The sequence below is a fragment of the Boleophthalmus pectinirostris genome, unplaced genomic scaffold, assembly GCF_026225935.1.
Source record: "Boleophthalmus pectinirostris isolate CB_2022bp ecotype Guang Dong unplaced genomic scaffold, ASM2622593v1 HiC_scaffold_6, whole genome shotgun sequence".
NCBI lineage: Eukaryota > Metazoa > Chordata > Actinopteri > Gobiiformes > Gobiidae > Boleophthalmus > Boleophthalmus pectinirostris.
The window spans coordinates 28,624,193-28,640,969 of NW_026571447.1; the positions used below are offsets into that span (position 1 = coordinate 28,624,193).

At 38.8% G+C, this 16,777-nt stretch overlaps 1 protein-coding gene across 1 annotated transcript; it reads right to left on the bottom strand.

The window, feature by feature from the left end:
* Window positions 1-545: 545 nt before the first annotated feature.
* On the bottom strand, window positions 546-13,479 carry crabp2a (cellular retinoic acid binding protein 2, a). Its single transcript, XM_020927907.2, has 4 exons — window positions 13,228-13,479; window positions 6,979-7,157; window positions 4,568-4,684; window positions 546-2,299 (listed from the first exon to the last, which is right to left on the bottom strand). Exons 1-4 carry the CDS (start codon window positions 13,307-13,309, stop codon window positions 2,249-2,251), a joined length of 429 nt encoding a protein of 142 aa, XP_020783566.1. The 5' UTR covers window positions 13,310-13,479; the 3' UTR covers window positions 546-2,248.
* Window positions 13,480-16,777: the final 3,298 nt, after the last annotated feature.

The window sequence follows — 16,777 nt, forward strand, 5'->3', positions numbered from 1 at the left end:
AGAAAGTTAAACCATGCTTCGGCTTTGTAAAGATGTGAAGGAAGCGTGTTTTTCATTCTCAGAACAATGAAAATCATGCTTTTAGTCTTTTTTTTTATTTAACCCTCAACACACCTCTAAAAGCATGTTCTGAAATGCAAGATTCTTGTATTAGTTTAGTATTTTATATTTCAAATCTTTCAAATTTTGTCTCCCGTTGTTCTTAAATGTGCTTTTTGAACTGAACTGATACAAAAAGTAAAAAAAATGTGTTATAATCGCACAAAAATCTTCATATATTGTGCAGCTCTACTGAACGGAAACAACTTTGTAACGTAAAAACAAAAAGTCAGACATGAAATGATAAAATAAGCAGTGAGTTGTGTTGTCAGGGTACGGTTATTCTAGTTGCAGACAGCTGACAGTACGCTTAAAATAAAACTGGCCTATCTAATGTGCACATACACGCAGCTGCACTCACAAACCATAAAACAAACTCACTGCTAAATACCTCCAATGATTCTAATGATTTTTATGCAAATGACAAACAGGAAACATTTGGGTAATACTGTGCTTTATTGTTTTATCGCCACGGAAATTCTCCTATGGTCACAATTTTATATAAAAGAGGAAAGATTCAAATAAAAACCAATGCAATACTGTTACAGACCCTATAGTAAAATAAATATAAAATGACGCCATGTGATAAAAAAGTCAACAAGGGGGGGATGCATTACAAACTGACCAGATATCGGAAGAGCTCATACACTGATTTACACATCTACAAGAATAAAAGTCGGATGCACTCATTCAAAGACGCAAGCATACAAAAGCAATCGGTAACACTTTATAAAAACTATGCATTAATTAGCCTTTATGAAGCATGAACAAAATCTTAATTTATATGTTGTCTTTAACAAAACAGAACTAGTTCATTTTATACAGTTTGCAGTGATCCAAAGTTATTCCTCACTTACCTTATGAACATCTTTGCAACTTTGAGACACCAGAGCAGAGTTTTTCCATCACTTAATGCTAACAACTAGCATTCTAACCACATACTTCCTGATTCTCGGACAGTAAAACACTGTATAATTAGATGCAGAGAGAACACAGCTCACTTATGTTGACCTCAAGAGCTGCTTATGCAAATATCTGAACTATTGAAAGACAGATTTTGCCCAAATACACAGGGGAAAAAAACAAGTACAGGTCTTCTAAAGCATTGTTTCCCAAAGACAGGGTCACAAGAGACTTTTTTTTTGGGTCGCCTTGTCACGATCTGCATGTAGGTCTTCGGTATATAGTTCTGACACTGATCTGCGTGTTGCGCTCTGCTCCTGCACCCCGGACTGGAACGAGCTACAAAAACGCAGAGAGGCCCACCTATCTCTAGAAATGTTAAGACATGTTTTGTATAATTTCTAATCTTTTTGTGATTATTTTATTGACTAATTTGTTCCAATTTTGCTAGTTCAGCTGAATGTTGAAAAGAAAAAGAAATGGGCACATTTAATGTCCAAATAGGTGACTTATGGATCCTTTTATTGCTGCTTCAGTTACTGTTTTTCATTGTTTAAAACTTGAGTAATTGTAAAAAAGCACTAATTGTTCAGAGAGACACAATCACTCAGTCCTCTTTAATGTTCAATAATGGTCAAATCCACCTTTATTTTGTGATTTATGAATAATGTCTATTGACTTGAGTTGCAAAGTTATATGACTTTTAAAATGTGGGTCCAGAAAAAAAAAATTGGGAAACACTTCTTTGCTTTAAAGGTCTATATTAAGCAAAACTGACTCTTGTGAGCTTTAAGATATGTAACAATGTTGTCATCCCCTCAAAAACATACCTGGAGTGTTTTATTTCATTTACGCGTTTGAGCAATCTTGCATTATTAGTCTGTCTACAACATAGATTAGAAAATAGCATAATATGGGCCATTTCAATTAAATCCTCCTAACCCCGGCCATTTAATAAAGTAGTTAATAAGCCAGAATTATTCTTAAAAAAGCTGATGGTTGATTTCGGATTCAGTGTTCATGCTTTATTAAGGCTATTTAAGTTGTAGTTAATATGAAGTGGTACCAGTCATTCAAAACGGCACACGGAGCTAAGACCAAAGTGAAGCTAAATGTGTTATATTCTACTACGATAACGTACAATGGACACACGTGTTACAAAGGAGAAAGTTACAAAATGGGGTTAGACGATGTACGTGTGGTTGACAAGGGCTCTAGATGTGTGGACATGCAAAAGTGCTGTGGTTCATTGCCTTTCGTAGACTCGTGTGCAAATGGTGTCATCTGCTCGCATGGTCTGCAAAGGACAAAAACAAAACTATGAATGAATGAAGTTTATTTACCAGCATGGAGCAAGTATTTTAAAATATAATGTAGAGACTGATCGAGGCTACATGACTGAAACACATGCACGTAATGAGGAGGAGCTAACCAGGATTTAACCAGGATTTAACCAGGTCTTAACCCGTAAAAAACATGTGTAAAACAGGTTTAAACCAGGACAACACCTTAGTATTTCTGAAATTGTATCTTTAAAGTCTTTATTCCTGTTTTAACCCTTTAAATGAAAACAAAATCTTAATGAGGAGGACTAAACCAGGGCTAAATCAGGACTAAACCAGGACTAAAAAAAGACAAATCTCTGTACATTCATAGAAATATGTTTTGGTTTTGTACAATATTTTAGAATCAAGTCTTTCTCAGAGTATATTTGCAACGTCTTTTATGTTTTAGGGCCTTGTTGAGGGCATTTTGTTACAAGAATTACATTTAGAACAATGTACAACTTTATCTGATGCTAGTGAGAAGTATAATGAATTGTAATCTTATGGATTTTTATACATTTCATCGTACAGCAAAATCAAATTACTCCTAAAAATGTAAAATGTGTTGCGTGTTTTTAAAATGTATACTCAGATACGCATCTATTTAAAGGTGCAGCATGTAACTTTTCTGGTACTGCCATTTGCTTGCCTTTATGAGGATGTTATTGCTTTGCCTGCAATGTTCAACAGTATGGCATTAAATTTAGAAACAAGTTGGCAAATTTACAGGTCAGATTTGTGAAGAGGCGGCCATGCTCACAGTAAGAATGCATGTTTTTAAAGGTATTTTGAGCAATAAAAACACCCATAATTGGATAAATATGTTTATTCCAATTACGTGCCCTTGTTAAGTACTTATCCCTTAGGAAGCACCTGTTTAATCCTTAGTTACTCCTCAGTGTATTCGAAATGTCAGCATTATGAAAAGACTAGTCATTTTGGTTTTAAGGAACACTGAGTCTGCCTTGAACTTGTTGTCAACCCTCAGTGGAGCAAAAGGCCCAAAATACTCTTGGTTCTATTTAGAGTTTGTCGGGTTGGACCATGGAAAGTGTGTGTCCGCTGTTGTTGGGTGAGGGTGCTGCTGTCACACCTTTGTCTAGGCCAGGGCCACACAAAAATATAATTACATTTTTAATTAAATTTGTCTTTTTTTAAAAACACAGATATTACTTTCTTTAAGTAGACTTGTGAACAGAGACACACCAGATCCAATTTTTAAGTCTGACTCTGGCCCAGACCACATGCTTTTCTGTCAAGTGCTGTAAAACTCTTCATTAAAGGTGCACTGTGTAACTTTTCTAGTGAGTGAGCCACCACCTAGTCGCCATGGAGATGTTATTGCTTTGCCTAATGATCCACAGTGTGCATTATCTATCTGGTGTTTATTCAATTACAGTTTTTATGGCAAAAAATATCTTGAAAAACATGCATTCTTACACAGATCTGACTTGAAACTTGGCCTGGCGGTGTCACCCACTTGCCTCCATGATTATAGATAAGTTTAATGCCACAGTATGAAATATTCCAGCCCTGCTTTAGTCTAATGTTCAGTACTAGTGACTTTCACCGTCATGGGTGTGGTCTAATCTGTACCACTGTGTTTATGGGTAATTTAACTGAGTAAAAATAAAAGTCATGTCTGCAGCAAGTCACAACATTGGACGGGTCTTAATGTGTTTGTTGTGTGTGGATCTAGCCTCGAGTTTGTTTTCACATGATGCTATCTTCACTAAAGCTGATTTATGCTTTGCCAACAGAATAGTAGAGCAAATAAGTTTTTAATCATTTTAAAGTATACAAATAAGCAGTCTGGTGGAGGGTAAAATACAGATGAAGAGTTTATTACTTTGTTCTGGGCTTGTCACAGCCAGTCACCTGCCTCACACGTGTTTGGTTTGGTTGTTTTTTTATACAAGAAAACCCTCTCAGTTTAGTTGGACTTGAGACAAAAAGTACATGACTAATGGTACAGTTATTAGAGGAGACTATGGTGACCCCCCCACAGGAATTGTATCCTCATAAAATAAACTGTATAGGTCAAAATGAACTTTACTAGAGACATTTATACTGCATAATATTACACTACATTCCTATTAATATACATTTGTACTAATAACTTAGGTAAAGATAAGATATTAAGTGGAGAAAGATGGCTCTAAGTTAAATTATACCAAAAACTCTGCATGGAACAAAAGGGTATGGATATAAGGAATGATAATATTTAGTATAATATTTACCAGAATGAGTTTTCCTTCGTTGGTGAGCTCTCGTGTCCATGATGTCTTAGGCCCTTCCCCTTTTAGCAGAGTTTGCTCACAGCTGATTTTACTGTCGGTCTCCCAGCGCGGAAAACTCTGCAACCAAACACAACAAACAAAACTCTGAACAGTGCAAAGGAAAGATAGACTGTGATAATAAACAACAAGACAGCACCATATAACAATTCATGGGGTCATCATTTAAATCTTAACTAGGGCTGATGCAATTCTTTTATGTTTTTAGGATGTATATAGTAACTTTTCTAGAGGAGGGTCTGCCTGCAGCATGTCTACATCGAAAAGTTATTGTTTTGCACGTACACTACCGCTCAAAAGTTTTAGAACACCACACTTTTTCGACTTTTTTTTACTGTTTACTGTTGACCAAAACATATTCTAAACTTTTGATTCATGAGTGTGTCCACCTTTGGCAGATTTAACAGCTGAACACACTCGTGGCTCATTCTTTTTACAATACAAATCAAATATTCTTCAGAAAGTTCTTCCCAAGTCTGTTACAGAAGTTCCCATAAATGTGTGGCACTTGTAGGTTGCTTGACTTTCACTCTTCTGGGGTAGTTTTGGCAGAGCTTAGACTTGTGTTTTGTTAGCTTTTATCTTTTTTTTATAACCTCTGGCTGTTCAGTATTTATCTTTGTACCATTTCAAGCTCTTCATTGGACTTGCACGACTTGAATTGCTTAAATAACTGGAAAAATTAGGGTGTTTTAAAACTTTTGACTGGTAGTGTAAGGTTGCACAGCATGGCATTAAACTTAATATCTCCATGGAACAAGCAGGCCAAGTTACAGGTCAGATCTGTTGAGAGAATCTCTATAAGAAATGAAAGTCCTTGTAGATTAGACTTAGGCTCTAGGTTTTAAGGGGCAAAATAAGAACCCATGTCAGTCAGAACAGAATGGAATTAATAGTTTTTTTTAATTGCACAATTATTTGGTATCACTTCATATTAACAACCTGTAATAAAGCGTGCATCTGAAAAACATTATTTATGAATTATTCAGGTTTACTAAGCTAATTAAGGAGTTAGGGAGTATTAAATAAGTCATTACTAAACCTGAAAAAGCTATTTATTCATTCTGAATTAATTGTTCATTAAGAAAGTCTTTGTTCATGCCTTATTTATGTTATTAAAAGTGTAGTTAATGTTATATATATGTAGTTATAAAGTGTTCCCCCTTTTGTTGATTATAATTGTATTTATTGCACAGTCCTGATCAATAGTTTCATGGCTGTGAGTGCAAGCTTGTGATGCTCCCATGATCAGCGAGCGCTGGCGGGATGCTTGTATTTGCTTTGGAGACAGGCTAACCACTGATGGGAAAGAGAGGGAGAGGAGCGGAGAGCAGGAGGGAGGGACGCGAGCGGAAAGGGCAGAGTGGAAGTGAAAAAGGTCAAAAAGAGGGCGAAGGATTATACTGTAACATGACATGCCTGAGGGACTGTTATCATTCACTATCACTCCAAAAACAATGAAAAGCCAAATGAAACAGATAAACTCACAGTTGACCACCTCAGCAATGTTTTTACACTGACCCGTGTGTGTGCACAGTGAGGCGGTGTGTTTGCAGTCTTGGGTGGTTCAAATTAGGAAAACAGCGACAGTAATTGCAGTAAAAATTTTATGATTGGGTTTGCACATTTGAACAGAAGCATTAACAATTAGGTCGAAATATAAACTGCAGGGTAAGTTCAAGATCCCAGGCATTTCAGATTAGAACATGTCTGTAAATGTGTAACCTGCTCATGCATAAGACCCAATAGTTTGCAATTTGCTATAAACTTTTGTGCTATTAAACTCTAAATTGCAATATTGGTTAATTAAATATACACTATGAAACTGTCCTGGTAAGTGTCCAGCACCTAATTGTGTCTGTGGAGATATGCTAGGTAGAATGCTTTCCCTGGAATGTACCACAGTATGGCATTAAACTTACTCATTATTGAATTACAGGTATTTTTACAATAAAACAATACCTGGAAAAGTATGTATTCTACTGTAAGCGGAGCCACCTTTCCACAACTCAGACCTGTGAATTTGCTTTGGCCAGTTTCGTTTACTAAATCCATATTAGTTTTAGTCAACCTGAAAATATATATTTTTTATTTAACTACGGTATAATACATTTTATGTCATGTTTCCATGGTGCATTTACAGACATGTTCCTTGGATGTGGAGTTTCTTTATGATCCAGTTTGGAAGTCTGGAATTGAAAAGTGGAACATTCTTTTGATTCATTTTTGTTTAGATTTTACTCTTCAACTAAAATGTCAGTACTGTTTTTCATTGACTTGTTTTAGTCAGTGAAAATATGATAATGACATCTCGTTGACCAAAATGAACACTTTATGTGTATTGTGTTGTGTACCGAGCAGGGCCGCCCGTCCACCGTGGCCTCGGTGAACTCCTGTCCCACGGTGAAGGTGATGTGGGTGGTGCGCACGGAGGTGGAGGTTTTAATGGACAGAGTCTCTCCGTCCTGTGTGATCTCCACCAGAGGTTTGGACGCCGCCTTCACCGCGATCTTACGCAGCATTACATTCACTCCTGGAACAACAAAGAGGAGGTAAGTGAACTCAACTGAAGTCAACTTTCATGTGACCAAAACTATAAAGTAATAAGACAGTTTCTCTGTTCCATGGAAAGAATCACATGACAGCAATGATAACATCTGTTTGGACCAATATGCAACCTTAGTAGTAGCAGTAGTAGCAGTAGTAGCAGTAGTAGCAGTAGTGGTAGTAGTAGTAGCATTTGAGATCTCTGTAATACTTGAGATAGTAGTGGGATCGGAAGTCATAGTTGTTTTGGCGGTAGTAGTAGAAGTATTGGTGCTTAAAGTAAAAGTAACATTTGAGTCTTGGCTGTAGGAGGAGGAGCAGTAGTAGCAGCAGCAGCAGCAGCAGTAGTAGTAGTAGTAGTAGTAGTAGTAGTAGTAGTAGTAGTAGTTTTGGTACTTGAGGTAGTAGTGGTAGTAGGACAATTTGTTGTTGGTAGTAGTGGGATAGGAAGTAGTTGTAGTTTTGAGGTAGTAGCAGTAGTAGTAGTAGAAGTATTGGTGTTTGAAGTAGAAGTAACATTTGAGTTTGTCTTGGTAGTAGCATTAGTAGTAGTAGTAGTATTGGAGATCTTTGTAGTAGGAGAAGCTGTTGTTGGTAATAGTGGGATAGGAAGTAGTAGTAGATTTGGAAGTAGTACAGTTTGCCTTGGTAGTAGCAGTAGGAGGAGCAGTAGTATTGGAGATCTCTGTAGCAATAGTCTTGGTACTTGAGGTAGTAGTAGGATCATAAGTAGTAGTAGTAGAAGTATCGGTTTAGAAGTAGAAGTAACATTTGAGTGTGTCTTGGTAGTAGCAGTAGTAGTAGTAGTAGTAATAGTAGTAGCAGTAGTAATATTGGAATTCTTTGTAGTAATAGTCATGGTACTTGAGGTAGTAGTAGTAGTAGTAGTAGACATTGTTGGTAGTAGTGGGATAGGAAGTAGTAGTAGTTTTGGAGGTAGTAATAGAAGTATTGGTGTTTAAAGTAGAAGTAACAATTGAATTGATCTTGGTAGTAGCAGTAGGTAGAGCAGTAATAGTAGTAATAGTAGTAGTAATAGTAGTAGCAGTAGTAGTAGTAGTAGTAGTAGTAGTAGTAGTAGTAGTAGTAGTAGTAGTAGTATTGGAGATCTCTGTAGTAATAGTCTTGGTACTTGAGGTATTAGTGGGATAGGAAGTAGTAGTGGTTTTGGAGGTAGTATTAGTAGAAGTTCTGGTGTTTAAAGTAAAAGTAACATTTGAGTTTGTCTTGGTCATAGTAGCAGCAGTAGTAGTAATAGTAGTAGTAGTTGTAGTGGTTGTCCTTGTAGTTGTAGTTGTAAAGCAGTAGTAGTGGCAAGTAAACACCTTGGGGTGTACTGCGTTTAATGGTAGTAGTTGTAATAGTAGTATTTGTTTTACTGGTAGTTGTAGTAATTGTAAACAGTTGTAGTAGCAAGTAGTGGCCTTGGGTGAATTTAGTGGTAGCAGTAATCGCAGTAGTAACAGTAAGCAGAAGCAGGAGCATCAGCAAAGGCAAGTAGTAGTAGTAGTAGTAGTAGTAGTAATAGTAGTAGTAGTAGTAGTAATTAGTGGCCTTGGGTGCTAACATATGTTTAGTCCTCATGTTTGTGTACACTCAGTCTGCACCTAATAACAAGGAGAGGGAAACAGTGAAGTCATTCCACAGTCGCAAAAACAAAAGCACAAACACAATCACCATCAGTCATCTCCACGTTTATGTCCTCGCCAGTGTCTGCAACATTCTCCTGGCGGCTGTAGTGCATTTCTCACAGTGTTGTAAATAATAAACCATAAAATAAAACTAAACCGCATGTCTCCAAAGAATGTCAAAAGCAGAAATGTTGCTGGATAGGGTAGTTCTGAGTGAAATGGGGTGAAGAGTGCAAAAAGACGTTCAGGAAATTTCGCCACGTGTGCTACAGTCTAACTCCTGTGACAGTTGTAGTACCAATTAGGGGTTGGGTGATGATAAAATCGGATTGTAGTGTCTGAAATTGCTCAGATATATGAAGCTAAACAGTCCCTTCTGATTTCCCATTCATTTTTCCAATACATTTTGCAGCAAATTCAAATATTAAGAGTTTAAAAGCAGCTATGTGATGATGTCCCTGCATAATTTATAGGGATGTAACGATATGATGTTTTGTATGTATGATATTTTCACTATATGCATCTCATGGTACGATATTTATTGTGATATTTTGGACATAATTGTAGATAGGACACGTTTCTGCTTTTAAAATACCTTGTCAAGACTTTGGTGTGAATTATTTCCATCATTATCCCAAGAATTCAAGTAAAAAACATATTTCTTTGTCTTGTCTGCACTGAAAAGAATCATGGGATATGTAGTTCCCTATGTTCATAAGCTGATGCTACTGTAAAACAAAGCATTTAAGCAAAAAAACTTGTAATTCGATATATTGTGACAGCCCACGATATTATTGTGAGACTTTTGATGATATGATATCATGATATTTCAGTGAATTTGTAGTCCATAAACAATTCAAAACCTAGAATTTGGTCATCTTAGTGGTTTATGGACACATACATTATGTGTCTTACGCTAATTGCCACACAGTTGATTACATTCATAAAAGTTAGCCCTAGAAATCAAAGGGAAAAATGAATGGGAGGTGGGTGGGACTGTTAAATTCCAGAGCATCTACATTTCCCAACTCTAATTGGTCAGTCCACGTCCTGAGTGACAGATCAGCCTCTTTAATTATAAGTATTGCAAGTGCAGATTAAATGTAATGAACCTGAAAGTGAGATGGATCTAACAAAACTGTAATCACAAATGCTGGGAACAAGCTTTAATAAACATGAAGAAAGACTTAATTCATAATGAACAAGTAGTTTATTAAGAATGACTCAGGCTGAACTCTATAATTTAAACTATAAGCCATAAGCCCAGTGGTGGAGTTAGCAATTTGGGGACCATAGGCGAATTTGAGTTTGGGGCCTTCACTATGACGCAATTTTTTTGTTTTTGTTTTTTTTTGTTTGGTTGGGTTTTTTTTTTTTTTTTTTTTTTTTTTATATTTATTGTCTGTTTTTCCCATTATTCTTGAGACATGCACATCTCTATTTATTTGACTTCTGGTGGATTGGGAACTTGTCCTATTAGTTTGATTGCCCACGAGGTAACCAGAACTGAAAGTAGTTTCTTTTCTTTTTTTTGCTAGTACAATTACATTTTTGTTTATATCCATTACATATGATTATGATAATTTTTCTTATGATTATTGTTCTCATTTAATGTCATAAAATTTAGTTTTTAAGTTAACAGCTACCTTTTAAATTTAGTTCAGTAGAGACACTTTCAGGCATGAAATTATCCAAATCATTCTAGTGTGAAGTTTAAAAACACAAGCACTTCCTGTATTATCACACGACATCACAAGGTGGAACAGTGATTTCTATGTGAGAGATGAACTCAGCCGTAGGATTTATTTTTTAATGTGTGAATGAAACAAAACACAACTCTGACTATGTTTTCGATGAGGAAACAACATGATAGCGTAGATCAGAAAATATCGTAATAGTCCTTTTAACTATTTATTATACAGTGTTACCCTTTTTTTATATTTTGCCAAATCCTCATGCAATAGACAGTAAATATCAAAGGAAAATGTGAAAAAGCCAAACTTGTGATGTGAGGGGAAAAACACGCTCTTTGGGGCTGGCTGTCAGAGGCGGAGCTTGCGGACAGACGCTGCAGAGCGGAGTGCAGAGATCTGTGTAGGAAGTGTGTGTGTCCCGCTGCGTTGGATTTGGCACTTCTCACCTCTGGCACATTCCCACCTGTCACCAAGTGCAAATATATACTCTCGCCGAAATGCCCTGTCATACTGTGTGCAGACTCTCCACTGTATCCACTGTACAGAGCCTCTGCTGCTGGGCTTTGTCATCAACTACGTGTCATGTGTACGCACCGAAGGGGTAGAAAGGGCACGGGCGCACTCACACAGGTACACAGACGTCAGTTAAGAAGAGATGTGAATTTATCAAATCTACAAAAGTGCTGGAGATGTTATAAGCACAGTTATCCACTTGCATGTTTCCTAATGTTGGTTCTGATTGTCTGTTGTCGACAAAGATTTTCTGTTTAATTAAACTGAAAAAAAAGGCATCAAAGCACACAAAATCTAACAAAAAAATCCATGTGCAAAAGACAACTGCAGTTATTACGAACTTTTTTATATGTGGGTCTTTTGTACTTCTCTCTAAAGCAAAACTTAGATGAGTTGGGTTTGTTTTGATTTCATGTTATTTTATTTATTTGTACATGTATGATTTGTATTCATGGCAACTGTCCTAATTCTTCATCATTCTGAAACCCATGGTATTTGTGACTTTTAGTTTCATAATCATTTTGAGCACCTCAAAAGATTAAATATATTTAAAGTCATTTTTTATCATTCTGAAACTAATAGATCGTGTTATGCAGATATTTACATGTTAATCCAATTGTTTAAAGATTGCAGTGATCAGTTTTAGTGCTTTTTAGTGAACATGGTCTAGAGCCAAATCAATGACAATAAAAGTTTGGATAATGTTTTAGATTTTAGAGAAATATATAAAGATGTGTTTGTATTGTTTAAATTGTATATATATTTTCTTGCTAAGAAATGTGTTCTCTATTATCTTTCCTAAAATATGTGCCCACATTTGGTGACCCCTGTGTCCGTGTGGGAAGAGACATCCTTCTGAGTGCCTTTGGGAGTTCAGGCAATAAGCCAACTGACACCACCTGACGACTGTCGTTTGACCCTAAAGTCAAGGGCTGGACCATGAACCATTTGGGAGTAACAGAAGGGGGTGAAGCTTTTCGACAAACTGTCAGTCTTTTGGAACTGGAAAACTACTCTGGCACAGAACTGGCCACATGGACCTACAAAGAGATAGATGCTCAGGGTCAAAGTTCAGAGCAGGAGGAAGTATTCAGGAAGAGAATTGGTGGTCAGGCCCAATGAAGGAGAGGTGGGGAAGGTGATGACAGGCTTTGCCCATCTGTGGGTAACTTCAACCAGATTTACGGACACTGCAGCGGCTTATGAGAAAACCGTTTCCCTGTGTGCATATCATGTTAAGGTTGTGCTTATTTTATTGACTCAAAGTGTAATTTATCCTTTGACTCTGCTGGGGCAACCAGACTTTGCATTCCCATATGGGCTTGGTCAAGTAGCGGGAGAATTTTGTCAATTGCACATGTTGTAAGTTGATGTGGAAAACCAGAGGTCAGAGAAAACGCACCCAGGCAAAACATGAAAGTTGAAAATTGTGATTTTAAAGGTGGATTATGTAACCTTTCTAATGAAGGGTCTGCCCATTGGAGATGTTAAAGCTTTTTATGGCATTAAACTGACATCCTGCTTTTATTCAAGTACAGATACTTTGAAATACATGCACTTCTCACATGTTTCAGACCGGTAACTTGCTTGTTTTTTAATGCCATACTGTGGAACGTTCCAGAGAAAGCAATAGCATCTCCTTGTGCACAAACAGGAGACAGACCCTTCATCAGAAACGTTAGTTGTGGTTCCTTTAACTCTAGACCAAATTGAACGTTTCTGTACGACCTGGTGCACTGTGCATTAATCTTTTGGACCCCTAACGACAGATGGCTGTAAATTGTACAAATCCTTTAGTCCGTCCTACAATGCGACATTAAGCCCCATGCAGACAGCGCGCGCAGCAGGTGTCCGTCCTTATTTCAGATGCGATTGTCCAGCACTGTATCGTGTCAAGACGGATCTCTTCACAGTCCGGCGCTGTAACGCAGACAGATGTGCCACCGTTTGTCCCTATTGTTGTTAAAGGGGCGGTGGGGGCGAGCCTGACCGGGGGCAAGAGCGCAGAGTTTTGGGTTTTGCAGAATGACAAAGACCCCCTGCCCCGGCTGTACACGGGGTGCTCTGTGCGAGCGCGCGGACACGCTGGAGGAGATGACCTACAATGCACAGCAGATCCGGTTGACAAATGGGGTCTTTGACATTCTTCATGAACGTTTTCAAATGGAGAAACTTTCGCGGTAAAATGATGTCCAACGGTCACGTGCACGACACTTACCCAACGTTTTCAGCAGCTCCTCGAAGTTTTCAGAGCTCCTCATCTCCCAGGTGCCGGCAAAGTCAGGGATTTTGCGATCCATCTTATGCGCTGTCAGGTTCAAGTGTGCACAAGTCTCACTGTCTGTCCTTTTACTGCTCCAAGTGTCCTCAAATGTCCCTCTGATTAGATGTCCTTGTGAAATGTAAGCGGCTGTCCACTTCTGGTACAAGTGCGTAATGCGCTGTGGTCTTGGGCACTGCGCGTAATGAAAAGCGGAGTTCTTAATGAATGGCACAGAGAGCGCGCGGAGATACTTGTACTGAGAGACATACGCCCCTCTCGCGGATAAACACGCCCACACGGAGCCCCTGAGCCAGAGTGCGCTGGTTTAGCGGTGCTCATTTGGAGATGCCTCGTGTCATTTTCTGTTCAAGTCTCTGCAACTTTACGATACGAATAGATTTTGGATTTTGCACGTTTTAAGCAGCAATTTTATCTAGTGCTCAAACCTGAGTGCCTTGTGCCATAAATGCACGTGGTTTTATTAAAGCACAAACTTATCTGCGCTCTTGACTCCTGATTTTGGTGGGTTAAAAGTAATTAAACTAAATGACACTGTGTAGTCTACAATTTTCAGTGAATATGTTAACTATTTGCATGTCTGCACAGCAGTTGGATATTGAGAGGAGACAGGGAAACTAAAGAGGCCAAGTTCACTCGCAGTCCACTATGCGCCTGAGCGGTGCGTCATAAAAATAAAAGCGGTGGTAATGGGATCCAGCTTCTGGCCTCGACCGGTGGGCTATCCATTTAACGGGGCCTGCGTCAGAGGAAAAGCAGCCCGCACCCACGAGGGAGGTAACGCGGAGATTAAACCAGAGGTGAGATTGGCGCAGGTCTCTTGAGCCCCCCGCTGCTCGGACGGAAGAAAGGGTCGAAGGGAGGAGAGCCATCAGACAGGCCAGCGGGGCAGGGTCAGGGGCCCGCGGGGTCGGAGGTAGAGCCCTGTGAGTAACACGCGCGCGCACATATGTGTGTGTGTATGTGCACACGCATGTCACTATGATTGATGGCACCGAGACAAAGCCGACGTTAACTATTGACTCTTGATGGATGATTCCATCCGCTACACTCCACGGCGAATTAGCGCGAGGTAACCCGGGTGACAAGAGAGAAAGGGGCATCGGCAACGTGTGCAACAGATAAAGTAGGATGAGTCAGGTTTACTGCTGCTCTGGAGGTGATGGAGGTGACCCGGAGTCTCTGACTGAAATTTGGTAACGTTACGCACGGCTTTACGCACAGGCACCGCTCCGCATCTAAGCTTCTTATCACATCGCTGTTTGATGTGAACAATGACGGCAGTTGTTCTCTTATCGACACACCGCTGTATTGTTGACTTCAGACCGTGTCACAGGCGATACATGTCCGAACAAGTTCTCCTTGATCCAAACAAAGGAGCGGGGCCATTAGACCCAGGGCTGTAATTTCACTGCAGCCTCGGAGCATTTCCCCGTGTCAGCTGTTTGTCAGTCAGACTCTGACGCACGAGGAGGGGGAAAACCTTTATTCCAATTTGGTTTCCTTAAACAGTGTCCATGGAGTGGCTACTTGTTGGACAGAGTCATTAGAGAAGGGGAATAGAATGACAGCAAAGGTACTCATATTGATTTTTACTCAGAACATTTTTTATTCTGTTTGTGTACATGGAACCCTATTTTACAAATCTTTATCACTTTTCTATTTGTTTTTAAGTGGTGTTTTCAGGTTACTTTTGCTATGTAATTCAACTTCCACCAAGTATTGCTCTTGTGGATCCACAAGTTTGTAAATATACCACTGGTAGTAGAGTGATTTCATTGAACAGTTGAGACTGTAGTATTGTGTCAGCCTTGAGTAGAACAGCCTGCGCAATGATTTACTTGGTGCTTACTCAGGGCTCAGACGTGGAGAAGCTGGAGGTGCTATTTGCCCCTAGTGTTTGGAGCGGGGCCATTTGTCTGCTGTTGCCTTGGTGGTCTGTGGACACAGTCTGCTCCAAAAAGAGGGGATTGATCATGCTCCCATCTTAAACGTGACTGATGCAATCACAATGACCACAAAGGAGAGCTGTCTGTGCAGGAGAAATTTATCTTGGGCCTCATCACAGACCAATAGGATATTAGCATACGAGGCTGGCATCACAACGAACGCATCAAAGGCGGCACTCTGAGCCCGGGGGTATGTGCCACAGAGAGGGGCTGATACAGAGATCCCATGTGTGGATACAAGTGTCAACATGTGATGACAAAGCACCTCTGCTCATTGAGGGGCAGTGGACCGTACTCTGCTCCGATCAGGCCTTCCCTCTCTCGGCTCATTCCTTCTCCCAACTCTGTTTTATCTCCACCAATTTCTCCCGTCTAGAGGGGGAAGCACTCAGTTACATTTAATTGAATAACTTTTTTAAAGTAATTGTGCTTTTCTGGCATACTTTAACCTGAGTAACATTTTGTTTAAAATCGTTACAATCTTACTTCAGTAAAAAAGTTTTAAATCTAAGTCTAAAAGTTCTGGTTACTCTTTCATTCCCAAGTAAGTCTATAAGTGTCTAAAGCTTTATTCTGACAATGTAAAATAATTAAAACATTTGTGTTTCTTGAACCACTCCTTCAAATATGATTAAGTTAAAATGTTGTGATCTATTCAGACAATACCAGATTTCGAGTATTTCAAGTTTTGTCCTTCCAGTTGCATTAAGTTGAAATTATATATTTGATCTGATTTATTTATTAGTAGTTTACCCATAAACCTTTTTACTCTTAATTGAGCATTTGAGTGTTATTTGTACTTTTATTATTGAAGTACAAATACTGAGACATTACACTGACTTCCTTCTATTTAAGTAACATTATTTTGAAGTAACGATACTCTTACTTGATTACTTTTTTTTATCTACTTTACCCACCTCTCAACCCTCCTCCTCTTCATCTCTTCCTCCTCCTCCTCATCTCTTCCTCCTCTTGCCGTTCTTTTGTTCCTTTGTGGCGCTCTGACGCATTCCAGGAGATTGAAAGAAGAGGGAAAGTTAGAGAGTGGAGAGCAGGTCATTTTTTATCTCGGCCAAAAGAAGACAGTCCCTGAGTCAGCAAAGATCAAAGGCAAACACACGGTGACAGAGATGGATAGAGCGAAGAGAAGAGGAGGGAAGGAAAAGTCTACATGTAAAAAAGAAATAGATTACTACATTATTACTTGGCTCCTGCAGGGCCAACTTCTCAAAGCTCTTCCAAGTATGTGTGTGTGTGTGTTTCACCTTTCTGTTTCTCATGAGGGAGGTAACTGATCTCACCTGCACAAAGAACAGAATACAGTTTATCTTTCTCACGTTACTTGGGCAGTAAATCAGGTAACTAGAATAATCAGATAACTCAATAATTAGATAGTATTTTTTGTGTGTGTACATGCAAGAAATCTGATCATGAAAAACCCTGATTACAGTTAATTTGTGGAGTTAGGGTAGCAATTGTTTTCTTTCAATCTTCTTTTTCATTTTTATCTTTGCCACTTTTTTCATTTTTGCACAATT